The 15,949-nt window shown below is 48.2% G+C and overlaps 1 protein-coding gene across 1 annotated transcript; it reads right to left on the bottom strand.

Annotated features, from left to right (window-relative positions):
• Positions 1–2,311: 2,311 nt before the first annotated feature.
• TADA1 (transcriptional adaptor 1) lies at positions 2,312–15,919 on the bottom strand. The gene is made up of 8 exons (XM_058030318.1): positions 15,831–15,919; positions 15,517–15,608; positions 14,445–14,510; positions 8,295–8,392; positions 6,046–6,255; positions 4,901–5,052; positions 4,014–4,176; positions 2,312–3,157 (listed from the first exon to the last, which is right to left on the bottom strand). Exons 1-8 carry the CDS (start codon positions 15,902–15,904, stop codon positions 3,005–3,007), a joined length of 1,008 nt encoding a protein of 335 aa, XP_057886301.1. The 5' UTR covers positions 15,905–15,919; the 3' UTR covers positions 2,312–3,004.
• Between the last annotated feature and the right edge of the window lie 30 nt (positions 15,920–15,949).

Genomic DNA, 15,949 nt, shown 5'->3' with positions numbered 1-15,949 from the left:
ACCAGGGTTTTAAAAGCCTTTAAAGGACTCAAAGAGGTTACAGGGTGCTCCATGGAAAGGCCAGCAGCCCTTCCTGTGAGGTGAAGGTGGCCCCAGCTCCTGCTCGTTGCTCAGACCGCAGTGGCATTTCAGAAGTGGCTGTCGTTGCACTGGAGGAGATATCTGATTGTGGGAGCCTTTAATTAATTATAACCCAGCTCACCACTGGGAAACTGGCTTCAGAAATTCAAATGGAAATAGTGGGTTTTTAATTATAACCAACACAGCCCCAGGGAGGCAAGGCCAAAGTCTGGGGAGCAAGGGTTTGGCTGTTCCTGCCTGCCACACAACTGCAAAGGTTTGCTCAGACTTCAGCCAGGTCTGGAAAGTAACAGATTTCCTTTCTGACTCCTACACTCACAGGGATGCAGATCACATTGACCATTTCTGGGATGAGATGAACAACTTCACCCCAACCCAGGCAATGAAGCAAGCCCAGTGAAGACCTCGAGCATTTTTCCCCCCTGTTCATGAAGTGGCCAATGGTTTTTCACTGCATATCTAGAAATGGAAGCAGAAGCAATAGAAACTCCAAAAGTGGCAACTTTCAGTACACTCCATAGCTCCTTTGGGGTTAAGAGCATAAGATGCAATTCTCACTCTTGAGGACATGACAGGTGATGTTTGCTGCCTTCCCTTCTGTCTTTCCATATTCTGGCATGACTGTAACAAATCCCAGGCCTGCAGCAAGAGGCAGGGGTCAGAGGAAAAAGCCTTCAGTGGTGAAGGCCACTAAAAGCACACCAGGTTGCCCAAGGTAACTTTGAAGTTCCACTGAAGGCTTTTGAGATAACATCTGCTCAAGCTTAGCTTGTCACAGAGCTGGCAGGTTCTGGGTGGATCTTGGGGCAAAAGCCAGACCCTGCCAAACTATTTGGAAATGCAGCCTCCAGCCAGGCACAGGGATTAGCTCAGTTGGTTAGAGCACAGTGCTCATAATGATCCCCATATGGGCCATTCCCTTAAGTGTTGGACTCCTGTGGCTCCAGGAGTGTGGCTCCCTTCCAACTCAGAATATTCTGTGATCCCTTGCAGCTCCATCACCCAAGAAGCCTGTAAAGCATTGTTGCTCACAAAAACTCACACTTCATGGTGAAGTGCTTTGAGAACGTGTTTCAGTTTTCAGATCTCTGCAATGCAGCTGACACGAGTTCCTTGTTGGAGCCTCTGCTGTGCAGCAGCTGTAGCAAACACTCCACTTTGGCAGGGTGGAACAGATGACCTGGCTCTTCAGAACACAGCTCAGGCAAACAGCAGGGAGATTGAAGTGCCACACTTTGCAAGTTGTTTCAGAACCTGCCTGTGATGCTGTCATAGGCTGGGTGCTTTCTTCAGATCTGAGATCCTCAGAGCTGCCCCAGAGTTTCTAGCAAACAAACTTACTGCTTTCATTTTACACCAGAAGCATCACAACTACCTGGGAAATCTCCCTCCCACACCCCACAGGCTGTATTTTGGGTGGCTTGATGATCTCATCACCACGCAGCTACTAAGGTTAAATACTGCTTTTAAAAACTCTCATGTAAAAGCCACTGAGGTCAACTTTTAAGCTCAGACTCACTCTGACCAGCTTAAATACAGAAAAACAAAGCAGTCAAAAGAAAAGGATCAAAAGGAATTGCCCATCTTTTCTCCCTCCACTTCCCTCTGAACCACACACTGCCAGACCTACCTACAACTGCTCCCATCCTGCCAGGCCTTGCTGCAGCTCTGTGTCCTTGCCTTTCCCAGTTTCTTCACAATCCTAAAGTGATCTCCTCATGAAGAGAGTCACCAACACCTGTCCAGACACTGCCTCTTGCTATGCCTGACTGCACAGCTCATCCCAAAGGGGATGCAGGAAAGCCAGGAACGCAGGGACAGCTGCACAGCCCCTTGTTACAATGCTGGTGCAACATCAACAGTCCCAGGGGTCAGGAAAGGAAGTTATAAAAACAGTAACTGGGAAGAAACATCAGGGATCTACACCCTCCTCAGTCCTGGGGGTACAGCAGAGAAGAAAACTTCACAAGAAATATGACAAGTCTTCCATCCAAATACCTTCCAAATAGGAAAACCAGAATGATGTGGAACCATGAGTTTCCCCTTTCATATTCCCCCAGAAGAAGCTGTTTCAATTCCATTAATCTGGAGGCACAGTGAGTCACACTTCAGCAGGTACCTTCATGTTTGAGGTCAAACCCAGGCCATGTAGTAATTAAGACACTTTAATGGAATTCTCTTGTTATAATAAGCTCTGTTCCCAGAGCTGACTCAGGGATACAGCAGAGCACCCAAGGTGGGATTTCTCCTTTTACACAGTGATCTGCACATCTCCCATGAGGGGAGGTGTGGCTGCATAATTCCATAATGAAGTAATACAAGGCTGCATATTTTTACAAGGAAGTGAGAGATTTGTTCATGCTGCAAATCCAAGGAGTCTTCAACACCAAGACAATTCCCTTTTGTCATAGTTTTGTTTTGTCACAGTTTCTAAGCAGAAGTTCCTCTGGTAGAAGAGGAACAACATCAGCTAACAGAATTGCTCATCTGCACAAGAGCCCACCCCATAACCAGTTAATGAAAAGAATCCCACCAACTGCAACAGAAGCTGGACAGGGCCTCTGGAGTCTGAGCTCAGGAGGGAAACTACCTGAGAAGTGAGGGCAAGGAGGCAGATTCTCCATGCTCACAAAAGCAGACAAGAGCACACCTTATTTAAAACCAACTCTTTCCACTCTCATTTATTTTTCCTAAAAACAGTCCTTGCCAATGTGTCTCGTTTCTCTTTCCCAATTCAGTGGCATTGCTGCAAGTCCTCCACGGCACAGGACTCTGGGGCAGCAGAGCAGTGTCCCACAACTCAGTCCCATTTCCATAGGAAAAGCTGACTCATAAATCACATCATCCTGGAGATGCAGACACAGGTTTGTAAGGAGCACCTGAATGCCAAGTGCCAGGAGCAGGCTGGAGGCAGCTGAGGGCTCTAGCAGAGCAGGAGCCCCTCCTTCACGGCCAGGCGCTGCCGGTGGATCTTGTCCTGCTGCAGCTCCTCGTGGTTGGGGTGCCAGAGCTTCATGACAATCCTCTCAATGTTTAGAGCATACACTGTGTGTGCAGGGATCACTTCCTTGTGCACCTGGAAAGGCATGGTGGGAAACAAGCTGCACACCTCCAGACACATTTGCCCATATTCCCAGGGAATAACTCCCTCTGCAGAGCAGGGACAAAGGGAATGTCACAGCACTGCCACAGCAGCCAGCACAGCACAGCCACCTCTTACACCACTTGCTAAGGGAGTGCCACGGTAAGGAAACAGTAATTTTGCTCTTGAGGTGGCAATCAATAGCTGATCATCAAAACCATAGAAAAAACAATTCTGACTAAGCATGAGATGAATGCTTGATTACAGCTCTGTGGTCTGCATCCACAGCTGTCAGACAAAATCCCAAGGCCTGTTCACAACAGCACAGATCATCAAGGGGGAATTTCTAACAACTAATTTTAGACGTTCAAAGTAGGCAATGCGCCCCCACAACTGCCAGAGAAGGAGGGAACCACAGCCATACACTGCCAATGAAAATTCACCCAGCTGAGCTCAAATGCCTCCCCAGGGCTGAGGTGATCCCAGCCAACCCACTGCAGTGCCCTGCATGCCAGGACCAAGCATTCCTCTAAGCACCCAGGTGGAACATGAGGAGTAAGAAGGGACATGCCAGGTAAGGTATTTTGCTGCACCACTGTCAAAACCCAGCTCAGTTCTGCTAAGAGTTCACCCATCTTGCACAGCTGTGAGACAGGGATTTCCTCATCAGCTCTGTGACCAAGGGGATCAGAACAGGCATTAAACCAGCAGTTAACAGGGGGAACAAATCAAAGCCAAAGGAGGAAAGAGACTATGGGAAGAGACTACAAATCCCCCACCATGCACGTAAACCACGCTACGACTGGCAGCTGGCACCCTGTGACACGAAGGTGTGACATGCCCAGCTTACCTGCAGTGCCTCAAAGAGGTCATACATGTTGACTGGAGGCAGGGATGCTGGCAGGGTGTCCCCAGAGCAGGCCAGGAGCAGGGCTGCCTGCTGCTCAGCATCATCAGGGGCAGGTGGGGGGGCCAGGCTCTGACCTGCCGAGGGTGTGGCATTGTTTGGGGGGCTGGGGACAGAGCAGGCAGAAAACATCCCAGTCACAAACCAGCACCAGCTGTGCCTGTCATACAGCAGCAGCCTTGCTGTTCTGCACCACAGATGTGGTACATAAAATCGTTTCAGCTCTAATAAAAATTGATTTCAAATTCCAGTTTAACAAGGAGCGCAGACTGAGCCTCAACATGCTCCAGCCCTGCTGAAATGGTCTCAGTTGTGCAACTTTTTGTTACTTGCAGCCAATAGCTTCTACCCAGCATAAAAATTAAGGCACACACAACATTAAGCTGGAACACTGGCCGTTAGGCAGAATTGTTTGTAGCACTACAATCAAATCCTCAAACACCCACGACCTCCTGTCAACTGCTAGAAGCTGCCACAGACAAACAAAACTGCCTTCTCGTACACAAACACTGCCAGATGCACTGCACAAACTCTTTGACACTCCAAACAGAAGGGCCTCAAAGCCCTGCTAACTGGAAAGATGTGCCACAGAACCATCAGCATGCAGGAAATGACAGGATGGCAGTGTCCTGCGGGTCCTCACTCCAGTGCTGGGAAATCCCCACATTCACACTCCCTGTTTAGCTGTACAACCCTCCATACCAACAATGCCTTCCTAGCTGGTGAAAGCAAGACACCATCAACACACATCAAAGATACAACTGAGGCATGGAGTAATTCCAAGACTAGCAAAACCCATGTACATCATCAGTGTGCTGCCAGCTCCTTACCATTCAATTAAGTTGTTATAAGCAACAACACTGTTCTTCAGATATGGCTGAGGGTTGACATTGCTTCCAAAGGCATACTTGAAATGGCCATCCCTCAGACGATAGGCTTTCCTCCTGGATATCACAGAGGTCAGAATGTCCTTAAGGTGGTTCTGCAAGGAAAAGCAATCTTGTGATATGTGCTGATTCACTCACTCGTGGACAGAAGGGCCTCAATAAATGGCAAGACAGAAGCAGCGCTGCTATGACCACAGGGACCTAAAGATGGAAGGGAACCAATATCTGCACAAGCTACAGGAGGTTTTCATTATCCAGCCCTTGGATACAGAGAATGTGGCACTTTGAGTACTGTAAACATCAGCCTGTGAACCATACTTTAATATGTGATGCCCTGCTTCAAATGTCAAAGGGGTGTCTTCAATGCTAGGAAATTCCCAGCCTCTGATTAAACGTTAAGATTTCATAACTGACACTGGATGTTACACTTGAACTGAAATACACGCCCTGAAATGACAGTGAAAAGCCCCTCACTCATCTTTGTCATTTGCCTCAACAGCGCTGGAGAAGGAACTGTCTGGAAAAAACAAGCAGACAACTTCTTCATTTGGCCTCACCTCACTCCAGATGGGAACTCAGGTGGCCTCCACATGCTGAGTGCAGAAAACCATCCACACATCAGTGCTCCAAGCAGTGGCTGTGTCATTCCTGGCACGTGTACAGTGATGCACAACCACTGGCCAGAGCCAAACCAGGACTTCACCTGGACTAGGTATCACCTGCTTGTGTCCCTTCATGGCCAGGCCAGACACTGTGCCTGTGACAGACTGCTTTTTATAGAGCTGGTCAAACTGGCATTCCCATTCTGTCCCTGCTTTGAAGTGACAGGAATAGCATTTTCCACAACAGCTACCTCAGCGTGCCTGGGGTACTGTGCAAAACTAACACTTGCAGGCAGAAGTCCCAGACTTTACATCTAGGACACGAGATTCTCCATTCTCACATTACTCAGGGGACAAAAGGGCAATGGGAGAACAATCAGAGCAGCAGGATTCCACCCCATGCAGGGGGACAAAGCCCCAGATTGCACACAGAGCCTTTTGCTGCTGGTGTTACACCACCACTGCAGCCCCCCAGGGCAGCCTCACCTCCACAGCATACACAACAGCTGTCACTGCCTCCTCGGTGACATTGTCCAGCCCGTGCTCGTAGGCAGTGACAATCATCCTTCCTTCCAGCTGGCCACGTGTGGGGAGCATCATGGTGTGAGAGCACAGCTTCAAATCATCATCCTCCTGAGGATCCTTTGCCACAAACTGCTGGGCTCCTGACAGTGGGTTCTGAGGTTGGAACCGGTGCTGTCAGGAACACAACATTAAAGCATCAGGTAATATTCATTCACAGGGGACATCCCTACTCCACTCAGAAAGCTTACACCTATAAAAAATCCTTTCAAAATCCTCCCCAATGGCTTGTGACTGAAGAAATTGCTAAGTCTGTGTTGGTATCCTTTCACTGGGCTTGTCCAGTAGCACCCCAAACCACCTGAACTTTGGGTATCCACAGCACACTGCAGCAAGAAATTCTACACAGCACATGCAGACTCACCTGCTCTGGTCTGCTCTGTACCTCCCCACCTGCCAGATTTGTTTGATTCTCCTGGGAATCTCAAAAAGGGCAGTCACTGACTGCATTCATCTCCTTTCACACTACCCAGGCCAGTGGCTGGACTTTCACATCTCTCAGACACTTTCTGTGTTGAAGAATTCTCATATTTAGTAATTCCTTGTACAGAAGGAATTACAGAATATTTTTACTTACCATCTGTACAGCTGCCCTCCAGATTAAAGCCCGTGATCCTCAACTTGTGTGATTGATTCTTACATTTCTCTAATGCTTTAAACTTAGCCCAATTCCAGCACTAATTTCATACTTCAGGCTCCCTGTGTACTTTCACTACTCTAAGCAGAGCTGTGCTACAGAACAGCCACTGAGATGGAATATGACTATTTTTCAGAACTGACTCAGTAATTTAGCAAAAATACTCATCACAGAAGAGGAATTCATACTAGAAGGTGGCATTTCCCAGGCCATATGTATTCCAGCACAAATCCTTGGCTGCATTGTGTCTCAAGCTCTGAGTACCTGTGATGGCTCCTCAGTCTCCAGATAAAGGGGGGAACAAAGCAAATGGAAATTATTGATCCTTGAGCCCATGTGCTTGGCTCAGCTCTGACCCACAAGGAAATGGACTCAACACACTCCCTCTACTTTCCAGTGGCTGTGGAATGGAGATTGCTGCAAGGCTCTTATGGGGCACCAGGGCACACACACTTTAAATATGAACAATGAATAGGCAGCAAAGTGGATTTCTCACATCTTAGTTTCAGGGGAGAAAGGGGGGCTGCTTTAGTCAAAGGACAGTGTGGCATTTAACTCAGAGTGAAAAACCAATCCACCCACTGGTGATGTGAAAGCAGGTTTCCCTCCCCATAATTCTAAAGATTTATGCTTTCATTACAGGAAAGTCACATGCCTGGAAAAAAAGACCTTCAAAACGTAAGCAACTCTCAAGAGGAATATGGTTTGGGAGAGCAGAAGCCAACTGGAATGGACTTGTGGTCATTCACAGCTGTTACTCTGACCAGTGAGGGAAACATTATGAAATACCAAGGCACTTCCAAATTCACACTACTCAGGAATCCCACTAGTCCCAGAAAAGCCCATTAATCATAAGATACACTTCATCCAGTGCTTACTGCCAAGCATTCCTGAACATGTGTACAACACACACTGGAAATCTGGTGTATCCTCAGGATAATGAGTAAATCAAATTCTAAGACTTCCACTACATCACAACTTGCTTCTCAAACTCTCATCTACGTGCTACTGAACTCAAGAGTTACAGTCAAGTTTTAAGACAGGCAAGGTAACACAGTCTGAATTCAGAACATCACAACAGAGGTTGCAGCTGTGAGCACTGCAACCTCTGACAATTCCTAGATACAAGGAGCCTTCAGCTGGACTTGCATTCCTCTGGATTCCTTTAGTCTCTGAAGCACACACAGAGTGCCTAATCCCAAATCTCCCCTCCACACTGGTCTGGCAGCACAGAAACAAGTGCAGAAAGGGGTGTGACAGTGCAGGGTGGATGTACAGAGCACCTGCTGCAAAGCGAACCAGATCTTGCACGTTTCTGTGCCACCTACCAGAAAATAGCACCTTTAAAAGGCATTCTCAGCTCTGAAACAACTTGACCTTCTGAAAACATTACACCCAGGATCTCACTTCTAACACTTTGAGAGTTAGTCAGAGAATTCTATCTGGCTGCCTGAATAAACAGTAAATCACTTGTTTTAGGAATTTGGCAGATGCAAAGAGAACCACAGACACTTACATCGAACTTTTGGCGAACTGAAGAAATCTTTTTCTTCCCTTTGGGTTTCCCAGGTTTAGTTGCAGAGCCACCTGGCCATGGCAGAGATCCAGCACCTTCTACAAATTGAAAGGAAAAAGAAACCAAAACAAACCAACCAACAAACAAACAACAAAAAAATAAACTAAAAAACACAAAACACCGACTCAGTGTTGCTGATTTAGGGCCAGGATGAAACCCTTAACATTTGGGCACCTGTTAAGCCTCAACCCAAACTCAGCAGCCATAGCAAAGAGGGGAGAACATCTTTGGCAGCCCCTCCCTTCCTCTGTCAGCCCCTTGCTACTTTGACTCACTCACAACACCCATGACTTGTGTAGCAATTTCTGTCCCCACACCACACAAAACCCACAGTGGAAGGACAGAGATAAGCACAGCCTGTAAGAAAATCCAAAAGGAAGGAACAAGGTGTTTGTTCCATCAGGAAGGTAAGAGCTTGCCTAGAGCTCTTACCCAGAGGTGGGTTCTCCTCTCACCCACTCCTGGATCAGGTCAGATGTTAAATAATCTGAACTGAGCAGCCTGACTCCCCAGTTCTCCTTCAGCAAGATTTGTCATGGATCCTTATTAAACATCACTACATCAAGCTGATTGCTCTGTTACACTGAAGAGGAGGAGAGGGGGGAAGAAGTGCAGAGGCCACTGAGCCCAGGAGCAGGATGTCACTGATGTGACCAGTGAGCAAACAGCTGAAAAAGAGGTTCCTGTTTAGTACTAATAAATAAACACATTTGGTCATATCATCAGCTCAAAAGTCCACTGAATGCTGTCTAGCTACCCCTAGAGCAGGCCAAACCACATCCTGATAATCACACAGCTCTTGGCAAGGACAGCCCAGCAAATTTCCTGCTGACAGGCTTACAGCAACTGTGAGCAATGAATTGCCTCAGGAATTGGCTTAGGACAGCGCTGCACTGGATGTGTGTGTGCTTGCTGGCAGGGAACAAGTGCAACTCAGAGGCTGGACAGCCCTCTCGTGGCTGCAGAGCAGCCTGTGCTGTGTGCCTGCAGCACAGCACCCTCCCTGCAAGGCAGCATCCTCTCCTCTGGAGCACAGTGTGCCCTCAGCACATCCCACTGCTGGGAGCTTGGACAGCTTGGCTCTGAAGGCATTTCAGAGTGCCCCAAAGCTGAGGCTGGAGCTCCCTGCCAGGCAGCTCTGACAGCACAGCAATGTCCTGGGCATCCCCTGGCCACAGCTCAGCCAGAATTTGCCATTTCCTCTAGGCAGAGACAAGAGGTGACAGCAGCCTTTCCACATGTCAGCACCCACAGCCTGGCCAGCGTCACTGAGCACTGACCAACACTCAGCTGTGGTTCTCTCCTGCTCACACAGCTCTCACCAGCTTCACACCAATCTCTGGGTTTATCTCTGGCTGTCCCAACTATGCTTCATCTGCAGTAATTGAGAATTAACTATGGTTAATTTGCTGTAGTCAGGAACTCAAACACAATTACACCACAGCCCTGTTTGTAAGGAATGAGGCTGGCTACAATGTCACAGACATCTTTTCATAAAAATCCTTTCTTTTAAGATTTTTCCTTTCTGAGAAGCTGAGGCCCCAGAAGAAGAATGTAAACAATTGCTATCAGCTGGTGTGGAATGCAACAAGTGCAGCTGTGATTAGTCTTCTGTGAGTGTTTGGATTTGCTGACCCCTCACAGGAGAGCTTGCTTGCTTTCTGCTTGGACACAGAACTTTGTTAAGCATTCTATTCTATTCTTAGCTTAACAACTTCTCTCTCTATTCTCATAATATATTATATATCACATATTAATAAATCCAGCCTTCTAATCATGAAGCAAGATTCTCATCTATCTCACCCTGATGAACCCTCACAAATCATGTAACACTACAAGTCCTTGGCTATGGGGAGCATCCCACACACACAGCTGGAGTACAAGCACCATGGAAAAGCAAAATTTCTAACAGCATCAGGCTCAGCTGAAGGATTCAGGTTTAGCTTTTGAATGGTCAGCTGCTAAGAAGGGATTAGAAATAACCTACACACACAGAGATGGCACATTCTCCCTATTTTAATAAAGTTGACCAAAAAGTTTAGCTACATCCTGTTAGAGAGGTGGAAACCCACAGCCTAGAAACCCTGTTGTCAGAACCCACTGGTCCATTTAAGAAATTAAAAGGTAATAAATAAAACCTCCCCTAAAACTTGTAAGGCTGGTGTCACTGCTCATCAATACATCACAGGAGAGGCCCTAATAATGGAGCATAGGGAACCACTGTGGAGAACCACACCAGGTCTCACACAGCTCATTCACAGCCTCATTTGTGACCAGACAAAGTGCAATGAGTGCAGATGGAAACTGCAAACACTCTTTCCTCTGATAATGTTCTACAGATATCATAGGTTACAGTTAAGTCAGAATTTTTAAAATAGCTTTTATAGGAAAAATGATACAGTAGGTTTTAAATGGCAACTAAATTTATAGGCTTTGACAGTAGATCTGAAAGATGCAACTTAATTGTATCTCAACATGCACATTTAACAAGAACTTAGCCAAACTCAGCTCAAAACAAGGAAAAGGTGAGATACAATCTCCTATTCCCCATTATAAGGAGCCCACAGCACAATTTTTGGTTCCTTTTCCAGGTTTTCATATTACCAAGCCCAACTTGCACTAGATGAAGAAAGCAAAATTTCCCTCTAGCATTCTAAGAAACCAGTACTTGCCTTCCTGGCCACAAATGACAAGGCTGGGTTGGCTCAGACATGAAACTTCAGAGATGAATGCAGCTTTTATTTAATCTTGCTAGCAAAGGAATCAGACCTCAACAAGCCACAGCTGCTGCTCTGCCTTCAAAGATCAGCAAGAGATAAAAGCATTTTTCTAGGAGCTGCCACATCTCTGCATGGCACCACCATGATGGCACCAGGCAGTCCAGAGCCTGTCACGTTTGCCTGACATGCTGCATGAGGAAAGGACAAAGAAACAGAGAAAGTCACCACAGAAAGAAGCAGAGAGAAAACACACATTTCCCACAAGCCTGTTTACTTGATCTTCAATTTGGGGGGGTTGTTTGTTTTAATCTTCTTGCAGGAACAAGGGTTTTGGTCAGCTATTCTGCTGATATCTGGTTGATATTCTGCTGGCTCTCCTCTGCACATTCCTCTGCTCTCCTCTCCTCACACTCCCATTTTCTTACTTTTCCTCCCTTCTCAGTACTCTGGAGAGAAGCAAACATGAGCAACCTGAGCCAATCTCACAGCTGAAAGCCCTCTAAGCAAAGCCTGTGGACAAACCTGATGAAATAAAATGCTCCTGTTACTCCACACAAGTTCTAATTCACTGAACCATCTTTTAAATGGCTTCAGACTATTTATTATTAAACAAATTAAATCCTTACATCACTAACTCCAGTGTTTGCAATTTTGTCTCAGCTAAATGTCAGCAATAAAACTAAGAAGGGAAGGAACAGTTCCAACAAGATACATATTAACTCAAGGAACCTTGCTACCCTGAGTGCTTGCAACTGTCCAACAAACAAGGTCAGCTCAGTAAGCAAGTCCATGCAAGGTTAAGAAAGGATTTAAGCCAGCGTCCCTCTTGATGGAATTTTTTGGGGAAGAAAAACTCCCAGTGTGCTGCTTTGGGGTGGAAGAGGGTTAATTTTTTTGCCAGTGCAGCTGGCACAGGACTGTGTTTAGGGTGAGTGCCAAGAACAATGTTGGTGACACAGGGATGTGTGCAGAGCACAGAGGCCAGGGATTTTTTGCTCCTCGCCCATCCCACCAGCTAGGGGCCTGCACAAGGGCCTGGGAGAGGACACAGCCAGGAGAGCTGGCCCCAAATGGCCACACCTCACATCAGAATGGACAGCACAGCTCCCTGCCTCTGCACCAGCCAGCCCTGAGTGCCCCGTGGCAGAGAGGCGTGCAACTGGGATTTCAAGTGGTTTGGGTGACCAACAGCCTGAGCAGACGAGAGGGGGAAATGCAAAGCATCCTCAGAAAGGGTGACATTCACCAGGTGCTCCCTAAATCCCAGGTGGAACCACTAGTACAAGAGGCAGCAAAACTGGGAGCAGATGGGTTTGTTTGCATGTTCATCATACACAGTAATCACTCCTGAAAAACACCTTCCCCAAGGGTTCTTATTCCAGTACAGCATCAAGTACAACCTGACCACTGACCACGTGGTTACTTTCCCCTTGTCTCTCACAAGAAAGTGGAAAGTACATGCACCAACAACCCTTGTGGTGGCATGCCAAGTGCCTCAAAAACACTCCTTTAAAGTCACTTATTTCCTTGAGTCATCAAGTAAACACCTTCTAACCAAAAGACAGTGGCAGAGACAAAAGCCTGTTAGCTTTCCATTCTTACATGGAGGGGAAAAAAAAAAAAAAAAAAAAGAAAAAGAGAGAGAGAAAATACCAAACCACAACAAAAAAAAAAATAAAATAGCAGATGTCAGACTGGCATCTAGGGGAAGAAAGAGAAATCTAGATGTTAAAATCTAGTATTCCAGTGATACTGCATTTTCCTGGGCTTGCATGAAGCATCCCAGTGGCCCAGAAAAGGAAGCTCAGCTCCCAGATCACTGGGACATTGATCTGTGCACAGCACAGCTGAGCTGCTAGAAGGGAGCAGCAGAATGCCCTGTTAGCCCCACAGCACCAAAGCCCATCTTTAAGACCACTCAGCCATGACTAAACTGACTTTTTTTCAAGCTGGCTTATGCAATCTGTGGCCACAGAGCCAGGCAAAGCTTGCCTGAGAGCCCTGGAGGTGAGCAGCACTGGTGGCCAGCTGGCCACCACCACATCCAGGTTTCTTCCAGGGCTCTGAAGAGAGCAGCTGCCATGGGACAGGAGAAAACAACCTCCAGGGACTTGAAATTAAAGCAGGTCAGGCAGGAACTAATAAATACCCGTGGAGCAGCAGCCTGCTCTGTGCAGGGGCTCCCACCTTCAAACAATCCTGAGCTGCCTTGGGGAGGGACACCTGGGAGAGTTTGCTGAGGAATCCTGAGCAGACAGCTGCACACCATGACTGAGGGGCATAAAGAGACAGGCACTGCCTCCCTGCCCTCCTCATTTACACCCAGCTGCTCCAGGTGAACCAGCAGGGGAATCTCTGCTCCTGTGCAGTCTCTTCATCCAGTCCAGCTGTAATTAATTACTCAAAGTTAAAAGCAAGGAGCAGCAGATTCAGACATAAACCTGATTTACACGAGTGCAGCTCCCTAAAGGGAACAAGTTTAGGGCACACAAGGCGTTTTTGCAGTTCAATCAACAACAAACAGTGCAAGTTTGGAGGTGGGGGCCATCAACATTTAATTAGCACAGCTGGCAGAGTTAAGGACCAGCTCTAAACACAAAACCTCATGGCCATACATGAATTTTGCAGGCATTATTTCCTCTAGCTACAACAGGCACCTCAGTGGCAGGTATTCTCTCCAAAAACTCATCTCTCAGGTCATGTGAGCTGTAGCAATTTTCTCTCCCTTCCTAGACAGCAGCTCCACACCTTGAATTGCAGCTCAGTTGCCCTTGCCACCACATCCCTGGGTTGGGAGCTCTATTGGAGAACAAACAAAACACATCTGCACCCTTAAATACAGCCAATCCAGACACTCACAGAGGTAAAATGTAATCCTAGATGCTCCCAGAGGTAAAATGTTAACTCTCTGCAGATACTGGGTCGACAGGTCACAGCTCAACCAAGGCCCCCCTGTAAGCACTTTTCTATCAGCTATGTACTTGAAATCAAGATGAGTCAGGAAAAGTCAGCTCTCCACAACGAGCAGGAACAAAGTTCAGAGAGGGAAAGGGGCAAGCAAAGCACATCAAAGAGAAGGCTGCCTCTGCCTTGACCCTTCAGCTCACAGCAGGCACCGACCCAGAGCTCAAACCAGGTTATCACAGGCACCGACCCAGCATCAGCCTCCAGCCAAGCACACACAGCTTAGCCATAGAAGCATCTCTGCCGAAATAATTTCATCATTTTGCTACATTTTTACCTGGGTGGCAAAAACCCCCATGAGTATGAAGGCTGAGGACACTGGGGTACTGCACACACACCCCCCCAAACTCACAAGTGGCAGGCACAGTGCTACACCAAGGGTTTAATGAGGCTTCTCAGGACTCACCTGGGGCAGAAACCAAGATCTGGCAGCGGGTGAGAATAGCCAGGAGGAAATCATTGTGAGAATGGACTGTGCAGAGAGAGAGAGAGAGAGAGAGAGAGCTCATTAGCAGCACACCAGTGCCCTGTTACCCCCTCGATGCCTTCCTAAAGCTGCTCCCTAAGCTTTCCCACTGTTGTGTTCTCCCCACCTGCTCAATTTTTAATTTAAGTTTTTTGAGAGTTTTCTTCTCCTGGGCTGAGAATCTACTACTGTGACAACAACACACTGCACAGAAACAATGAGGTCACCTCTCAGTATTACACACACAGTGTATTACGGCTGCTTGACAAGTTCTGGTGTATTCAGCCAGTCAGAGGAGCAGCTGCTGTCCCTCCTGCCATGCAGTGCTTTTGGTTTTGTTACAAAATACACCAGAATGAGAACCACAAAGATGAAGTCAGCTCAAACAGGCTCTAACAAAACAGGACTTTATTGCAGAGGTTTTCTGGAACATCGAGTAAATGTGCACAAGAGAAAGTGAAAACAACCTCAGAGGGTTTCAGGATCCTCTTTGGAGCCCGAGCACCAGAAACCTCCCTGCCCTTCCCTAAGGGATCACAAACATGGAAGCCAGGAGCCCCCGCGGTGAGCTCAGCAATGCCCACCCATGTCTGCAGACACACAGGGAAGCAAGGACCGAGGAATTTCCCCCTTTACCAGTCCCAGGGCAGGAAGGACCTGCCTGCTGCAAATGCAGCCCGGGGAACCCAGGGCTCCCTCCCCTGCTCCAGCTACAGCCAAGGGGAAAGTGCAGAAAGGACTGTGCCTCCACAGTGACATTAAAACTGGCTTTTGGGTTGCTCGAACAGCATGTTTTACATTTTTATCACATTTACAACGCCAAATTGTCCGTCAGCGCCGGGGTTACCCAGGGACTTCCCCATGCGGGCCAGGGCGCCTCCCACCACTTTAACCCCATTGCTGCCGGAGCCCTGGCGCTGCTGTTTCCCTCACAAGCACTGTCCCCGCTCGGGAAGCACCGCAGGAGCCTTCCCAGGCCCGGCAGGGCAACAAACCCCGCGCGTTCCTTTACCATTGTCCTGCGTGAGGAGCCTGCGCGCTTCCAGGTCAAACTCCTCCTTGCTGATCTTCTGCTTGAACCACAGCTTCAGGTTGGCCCAGTACCTCGGGAAGAGCAGGGAACCACAGAATCAATGAGGTTGGAAAAGACCTCCGAGAGGATCGGGTCCAACCTCTCGCCCAGACCGCGGCTCTTTCCCCTCCCCGAGCGCCTCGGCTGAGGGAGCGGAGCAGAAGCGCTGCCCCCTCACGCAGCGGCGCCGAGGCAGAACGCGAGGGGCCGGGAGGGCGGCGCAGAGGCCGGCCCGGCTCCCCGAGGGCACTCACTGCTTCACGTTCTCGCCCAGCGCCTCGCTCAGGCTCTTCTTGGCCGCCTCCAGCTCGCTCACGTAGGTCGCCATCGCGGCCGCGCCGCCGCGGCCCGTCACGTGCCCGCGCTCACGTGC

Source organism: Melospiza georgiana, chromosome 9 (genome assembly GCF_028018845.1).
Source record: "Melospiza georgiana isolate bMelGeo1 chromosome 9, bMelGeo1.pri, whole genome shotgun sequence".
Taxonomy (NCBI): Eukaryota; Metazoa; Chordata; class Aves; order Passeriformes; family Passerellidae; genus Melospiza; species Melospiza georgiana.
Note: the sequence above shows the minus strand (reverse complement) of the source record. Positions and strands in the feature narration are given on the sequence as shown.

Excerpts from the sequence above, each read along its gene's own strand:
- TADA1 (XM_058030318.1), bottom strand. The coding sequence starts at position 15,904 with ATGGCGACCTACGTGAGCGAGCTGGAGGCGGCCAAGAAGAGCCTGAGC. Across the intron at positions 4,177-4,900 it reads TATAACAACTTAATTGAATG|CCCCCCAAACAATGCCACAC; the intron begins GTAAGGAGCTGG and ends CTCTGTCCCCAG. Across the intron at positions 3,158-4,013 it reads ACCTCTTTGAGGCACTGCAG|GTGCACAAGGAAGTGATCCC; the intron begins GTAAGCTGGGCA and ends ATGCCTTTCCAG.